Source organism: Vollenhovia emeryi, unplaced genomic scaffold (genome assembly GCF_000949405.1).
Source record: "Vollenhovia emeryi isolate VEMERY1.0 unplaced genomic scaffold, V.emery_V1.0 DF939980.1, whole genome shotgun sequence".
Classification (NCBI taxonomy): domain Eukaryota; kingdom Metazoa; phylum Arthropoda; class Insecta; order Hymenoptera; family Formicidae; genus Vollenhovia; species Vollenhovia emeryi.
The window spans coordinates 1-6,913 of record NW_011966386.1 but is presented as its reverse complement, the minus strand read 5'-3'; the positions used below and the strand labels follow the sequence as shown (position 1 = coordinate 6,913).

Sequence of the window (6,913 nt, the reverse complement as noted above, 5' to 3'; positions counted from 1 at the left end):
ATCTTGTACATGCACAACGAGTTCGTCGAAGCTTTCATGTACAGTTTCTAGATCCGCATACAGTTGAAAATATATGCAGTCTACACAGTGTTCCAGTTCAAATAAAAATGATATGGTTGATGGTTTCATGTACATAGAAGTATTATTTGATGTTACTTTTACAATATTTCCGTGGCGCGTTCTAACTAGTTCTATAGCTAAATGTGTAACGTGCCGTAAACAACGGGCCTTCCCCACCGCGCACATGTTTTCCGGCACCGCTCCATCTCGCACCTACAACCGACTTGTATAAAAGACGGCGAAAAAGCCACCGAGACACCAGTTCCCGACCGGCGAGTTGAGCAGGTCTACCTACGGCGACGACGAGATGAGTCCGAGCCGCTTCCTAACCTCGCGTGCTGAGCGAGATACCGAGCACCTTCCGATCACGACGCGTATTGAGCGTCATCCCGAGAACCGCGAAGTGAGCGGGAGATCCTCTCCGAACCGTGCCACGATCTGAGTGGCAATCCAATCCGAGGGCTAAAGCGAGCTGAGCGAAGCCCGAAATCCTCGCCACGTGATGAGTGGCTTGTATATACAACACCCAACCTAAACCGCGAACACGAGCTGTCATCGGCGAGAAGACAGCACACCGCGTCGGCGCCGCACGCACCGAGCCGACGCCACGCGCACCGCGCCTGCGCCGCCCGCATCGTGCCGCCGTACCGCGACGGCTCCGAACGAACCGGACCGCGCGAGAACATACCGTACCGATTACCGAAAGATATTACCGCACCGCCGACCGTATCAATTAATCCGGCGAACCGTCCCGCGTCACCGCGAAACAATAATTATCCGAAGCTCTAATGCGCCAGATCACACAGTCGAACCGCCGTCAGAACGGCTATAGTTGTAAGAATAGTTATAAGTAGATACATGTAGGCTAAGCTGTAAATATATTCTAGTATTTAAGTTAGAACCTGACTCTCTCTCTTTTCGAAACACCCACCGCCGGACCCTAGAATTCCCGCGGCTATCCGTTGCCCAAACGCACAGATTCAAACGGTCACAAATGATTAAGCTGTATCGCTGACGATGATGATGCATCTGTTGCCTTTAGCAGCTGGTCTATTTTTGATTGATTATTTCTGTATTCTTTCCAAATTGATTGATCTAACTCCATCTGATGTCCTTGATTATCGCCATGAATTATTTCTACGTAGGATGCACGAGGTACTACTCTGATCCAAATATCTATGTACGAGTATTTGAATGCTGTAGATGTCAGTGGTAACCTCCTGCACATGATACGCGGTAGGTTATGAGATTCATCATCAGAACTGAAAGAATGTATAAAGTAAAATAAATACAATTATGCCCTATCTCGTCCGGATGGAAATTGTAGTTGTGTCCTTGTGCGCGCTATCACCAACTGTTCAAAAAACCCGCCAAACTAAAAAAGGTGCAGGCGGTGCAGGCGCTGCGCGCCCAAGCAGGCCGCCACGCGGGCTGCCAACTTCATTGTGTTTTTGTTGCGCAGCATCAACAGTTCAAGTTTTTTCAATTACATCAGCAATTGCTTCAAAGTGAAGTTTCAAGTTCAAGATGCCCAGGGATAAGTACCCAGGTCACTGTAAAAATCGCTCGGGCCATCACTCTCATAAAAGGAAGCATAGAGGAAAGGAGAGGTCTCAGGACCGCTATAAGGAGGTTAGATCTCGACATTCCTCGCGAGACTCATCATCGACACCTCGGGCGTGGCAGGAAACCTCAGGGTGCCGTTCTCCTTCTCAGACATCATCCCAGCTAATACTGGCCACGGCTCTAAAAGACTTTCTCGCTTTTATGAAGCAACATACCTCCCAGAGTGCAGGGAGTGTAAGGGCGGAAAATCCCCCCAGTCCCACGGCGGACTCTCTTCCCCTCCAGGAGAATACAGACACCATTGTCTCTCCACAGGTTGAGACCGAAATAGATGAGCAGACGGTTCTCCAGAACCGGGGTGTTGCACCAGGTATATTTCCTCGTTACTGCGAAGAGGAAATATAGCCGATTGCTTCATCTATTTTTTCGGTTTTTTCTTTGCTTATAGAACAGCCAGAGGAGCCGGCAGCAGGATGTACAGTGTCGTTTAGGGATCCCAAGGTAACCCAGATAAGTGCGGAGGAAGAAGAAAACTCTCTGGTAGCCGAGCTGTTTGGCGAGGAACAATGCCCGTCAAGCGATGCGACTTGGGATCCTGTAATCTTTAACTCTACAAAATCCGGGCTACGTATGGGTTTAAAAGAGGAACTTCGCAACTCTTTACTTTCAAAGTACGAGCTCAAAGGAGACCTTACGTGTTTAGGACCTCCTAAGGTTAACAAAGAACTGACGTCAGCTCTGTCCAAACGGCAGGCCATTTTAAAAAGGGACGAATACCAGGCAAAGAGGCAGACCCAAGTAGGAGCCTGTCTGAACGCACTAGGTTCGGCCATAACCGACCTGGTGAAGTTTCGCCAGTCCTTTCTTCAGGATAATAACTTGAAGAACATTACTGTCAAGCTTGCAGAAGGACTTCATCTTTTGTCCGATCTCCAATTCCGCTTGTCCCTTGCCAGGCAGGCATATATAAAACCGTGCCTGACGTTTGTAGGAAAATCGACAGCGGATTCCTGTAAGGTCGACGACTGGCTTTTCGGGTCAGGTTTCGCAGAGGATCTTAAAGCAGCACAAGCCTGTGAGAAGGTAGGATGAGATATATCCAGATCTGCCTCTACCCCGACAGCGCTAAAAATCAGCAATCAGCCATCTCGTCAACAAAACGTGCCAAAGCAACCGAAAGCGTCAAACTTCAAAGCTCCTGCCCAACGCACTTCATCCACGGCTCGCCGGACAGGAGCGACGCAATCAAAGAGCCGCATCAAGCCTACTCCAGATCCAGGTCTCGGACACGCCGTTAGAACAAGTAAGGACAGCGGGGCGGTTAGCTTGTTTTTTCCGTAGGTGGAAAGAATTAACAACACATCCAGAAGTCCTCCAGGCTATCAGGGGTTACCATATACCTTTTGTTTCCGCCCCTCCTTCTCGTGTGCACATGCGGGAACCTTCTTTTTCCCCGTAGGTTGCAAAGGCGTGTGATGAGGAGATTTTACGCTTACTAAATAAGGGAGCTATAATAGCTACGGCTCTTTCCGAGAACCAGTTCTTATCCAGTTTTTTCTTGGTTCCGAAACCCTCAGGAGGTATGCGTTTCATATTGAACCTCAAAGACCTTAACCTTTATCTCAGTCCACAGCATTTTCAATTGGAGAACTGGCGAACGGTAGTCCAACTCATGATTTCAGGATCCTGGATGGTGACTCTAGATCTGGAAGACGCCTATCTTTTACTGCCTATAGCACAGGAATATCGTCATTTCCTTCGGTTTCAGTGGAAAGAGATTGTCTACGAGTTTACAGTTCTACCCTTTGGTTTGTCCACGGCACCCTACATATTCACCAAAATTCTACGCCCAGTAGTTGCTCATCTGAAAGCAGAAGAGTACTGCTCCGTTATCTATCTAGATGATCTCCTCCTTTTTGGTCTCTCAGAACAGAATTGTTTACGCAATCTAAGAGCTTCTATGGACTTGCTAGCGTCGCTCGGATTTCTCCTGAACTACGAGAAATCTCAACTAATTCCAGCACAAAGGTGTAAATATCTGGGTTTTATCTTCGACTCAGTGCAACAGTCTGTTGCGATCCCACAGAAGCGGCGCAGGAATCTACTCAGATTAATGTTGAGTATCTCGAATAAACGCAAATGCCAAATCCGAAGCTTCGCACGCATGATTGGATCTCTGATTTCAGTCTGTCCCGCAGTTCAATATGGCCTTTTATATACCAAGGCCTTGGAAAGAACAAAATTACGAGCTTTGGCACACTCCAAAGATAGTTATTCGGCCACTATGGACATTCCGTCCTACCTCGCTGAGGATTTTCAGTGGTGGATTAGGGTTTTTTCAAACCCAAAACAAGCTAATTTCATCCGTTCCAGGGTGGCAGCTCGTGAAATTTTCTCGGACGCTTCTCTATCGGGGTGGGGAGTTCCTGTGGGGAACTCCGCACCCATGGATGGTGGTCCGCAGAAGAGAAAACTAGCCATATAAATTTGTTAGAGCTTAGGGCCGCCTTCTACGCTCTTGAATGCTTTGCACCAGACTTGCGGGACTGCGATGTTCTTCTCAGAATAGATAATACAACGGCTATTGCCTGTATTAATCGCTTTGGTTCCGTCCAATATCCTCATTTATTTGCTATAGCCAGACAGATCTGGACCTGGTGCGAAAACCGCAACCTTATGGTTTTCGCGTCTTACATCGCTTCTATCGAAAATACGATCGCAGATCAGGAATCCAGAGTTATCAGCGCGGATACAGAATGATCTCTATCAGAGGATGCTTTTCATCGTTTGTCACTAGAATTTGGTCCTTTTGACCTTGACCTTTTCGCTTCAATCATCAATGCAAAATGCACGGCCTACGTATCTTGGTTCCCAGATCCGGACGCCATAGCAATCGACGCTTTTACACTTTCGTGGGCTGACACAAAGTTCTTCGCTTTTCCCCCTTTCATCCTTTTACCTCGAGTTCTCAGGAAGATTTTAAATGACCAAGCGCAAGGAGTCGTGGTGGTACCATGGTGGCCATCACAGTCCTGGTTCGCACTATTCCACCGCCTTCTGGTTGGAAAACCTGTGATTTTTGAACCAGCCTACAATCTCCTCTCTTCTCCTTTCAGAGATTGTCACTCTGCTTGGAGGACCCTTTCCCTGGCGGCAGGACTCTTATCAGGCAGGCCTTTACTAACCGCGGAGTACCTCCAGGAGCAATAGAGGCTACACTGGCTTCCTTGTCAGAGGCAACAATGAAGCAATACTCTAAACCCCTGAGAGACTGGTGGTTTTTCTGCCAGAGGTCAACTGTCTCTCTCTGGTCACCAGACCCTACACAATTCCTTAATTTTCTATTGTAAGAACTTAAGCAGACAAGGTCATATTCTGTTATCAACACCATGCGATCGGCGATTTCGTTAATTTCGGACAATGAGATCGGAAACCACACACTAATTAGGCGTTTTTGTAAGGGAGTGGGGGTTCTTAAACCCCTCGGCCGAAATATGATAACGTATGGGATCCGGCCCCTGTGTTAGCTAAGCTGGCTTCATTTTATCCACACGATACTTTACCGCTTAAGGTACTTTCGAAAAAATTGGTCCTCCTCCTCGCCCTCGGCACGGGTCAGCGAGTGCAAACACTCGCATCGTTCAGGATTTCGCAAATTTCATTTAATGATAAGCTCATTATCCGCATCCCGGATAGACTCAAAACGTCCGCTCCTGGACGTTCTTAACCGTTGTTTTGTTTTTCCCCATTTGCGGGAAATAAAAATCTCTGTATTTTTAGTTTAATGAAGACCTATATAGAAGTTACCAAAGACCTTCGTTCATCTTCCGGCGATAAATTATTCGTCTCTTGCACGAAGCCTTATAGGGCAGTAGGCCCACAGACCATTAGCCGTTGGATACGATCAGGTCTGAAGGAATGTGGAGTGAGGACCGATTTGTTTACAGCGCATAGTACAAGGCACGCCTCTACCTCGTCAGCGGCTCAGAAAAGTGTCTCTTTAGACTTAATTAAGCGCGCAGCCGGATGGTCGGGTCAATCGCGCGTCTTTGCAAAATTTTACAATCGCCCCATAATAAATCCAGAGGATTTCTCCGATAGTGTTCTAAGACCGTGAACAGGTTCTCTCCTAGGTTTAGCTTCGATTAAGCTTGCGTGCGCAGGTCTTAGGTTTTGGACAACATACGAATGTCAACCTCAGACTTAGCTATAATACATTTATTCCTGCTTATAGGTTTTTCTTTTCTCGTCATAGGACACCTACCGCTAATCGCGCTAATATTTTTTAGTTGACATTATATTTATGTACTCGTGTATCATTAATTTTGGCGATTTCACAACTGTTTTTTCCTTTTTTAATCATCCCCTGCAGTCAGGGATGATCTTAGTAAAGGTTCATACGATAATTAATCTGTCAGTGAAATTCTTTCCCATACCAGATACACAAATCGCCATCTAAACATGTACAATTTCCATCCGGACGAGATAGGGCATAATTAATAAATCAAACGAACTCACCGAGTCAAGTTCGATTTGAATTATGCCTGATATCTCGTCCGGATGGACTCCCTTCCCACGGTTAAAAACCGTCTCCCGCCCTAGGAATGGGTAGGCGATTTGCGGAGTTCTAAAAGAATGAAGTTGGCAGCCCGCGTGGCGGCCTGCTTGGGCGCGCAGCGCCTGCACCGCCTGCACCTTTTTTAGTTTGGCGGGTTTTTTGAACAGTTGATGATAGCGCGTACAAGGACACGACTACAATTTCCATCCGGACGAGATATCAGGCATAATTCAAATCGAACTTCACTCGGTGAGTTCGTTTGATTTATTAATTATATGTGTAAAAAATGTGTGCAAATATGCAGTAGCTTTATGGTACTCACACGTCACCACACTGTTTCTTGCACGATACAGTTTCATCTTGAGGAACGGATGGCGTATAACTGCTTCGATGAACATACGGTGTGTAACGACGATTGTTAAAACTGTTTGAAAAATACAATTAAATGTGGAAAATGGTAAAGGAAAATACACGATAACTTTGTAGTACTTACACGCTACGCTGTTTCTTGTTGGATGACATTTGAAGACATTGCTGCAAGAAAGAGGCAAGTCCACATTTTGGCGAAAATGATGTTTTAACATCATTATATGCAACGTTCCAAGCCCGATCGATTGGTGTAAAAACGACGTACGTAAGTGCATTGTTAGTTAAATAAACTGAGATTTTTGGACTTGCCCCCCTAAGCAGATTGGTGCAAGAACGAGGTAAGTCCGCACTTGCCTCGTT

General features: G+C 46.5%; 1 protein-coding gene across 1 annotated transcript; it reads left to right on the top strand.

Moving 5' to 3' along the window:
* Positions 1-1,587: 1,587 nt before the first annotated feature.
* On the top strand, positions 1,588-2,857 carry LOC105556490. Its single transcript, XM_012003588.1, has 2 exons — positions 1,588-1,941; positions 2,032-2,857. The coding sequence occupies exons 1-2, from the start codon at positions 1,588-1,590 to the stop codon at positions 2,716-2,718; spliced, it is 1,041 nt and encodes a 346-aa protein (XP_011858978.1). The 3' UTR covers positions 2,719-2,857.
* The last annotated feature ends 4,056 nt before the right edge of the window (positions 2,858-6,913 follow it).

What these genes read in the sequence shown, in the direction of transcription:
- LOC105556490 (XM_012003588.1), top strand. Translation starts at nt 1,588, where the DNA reads ATGCCCAGGGATAAGTACCCAGGTCACTGTAAAAATCGCTCGGGCCAT. An exon ending in ACACCATTGTCTCTCCACAG is followed by an intron (nt 1,942 to 2,031) that starts GTTGAGACCGAA and finishes GAGGAAATATAG; the next exon opens with CCGATTGCTTCATCTATTTT.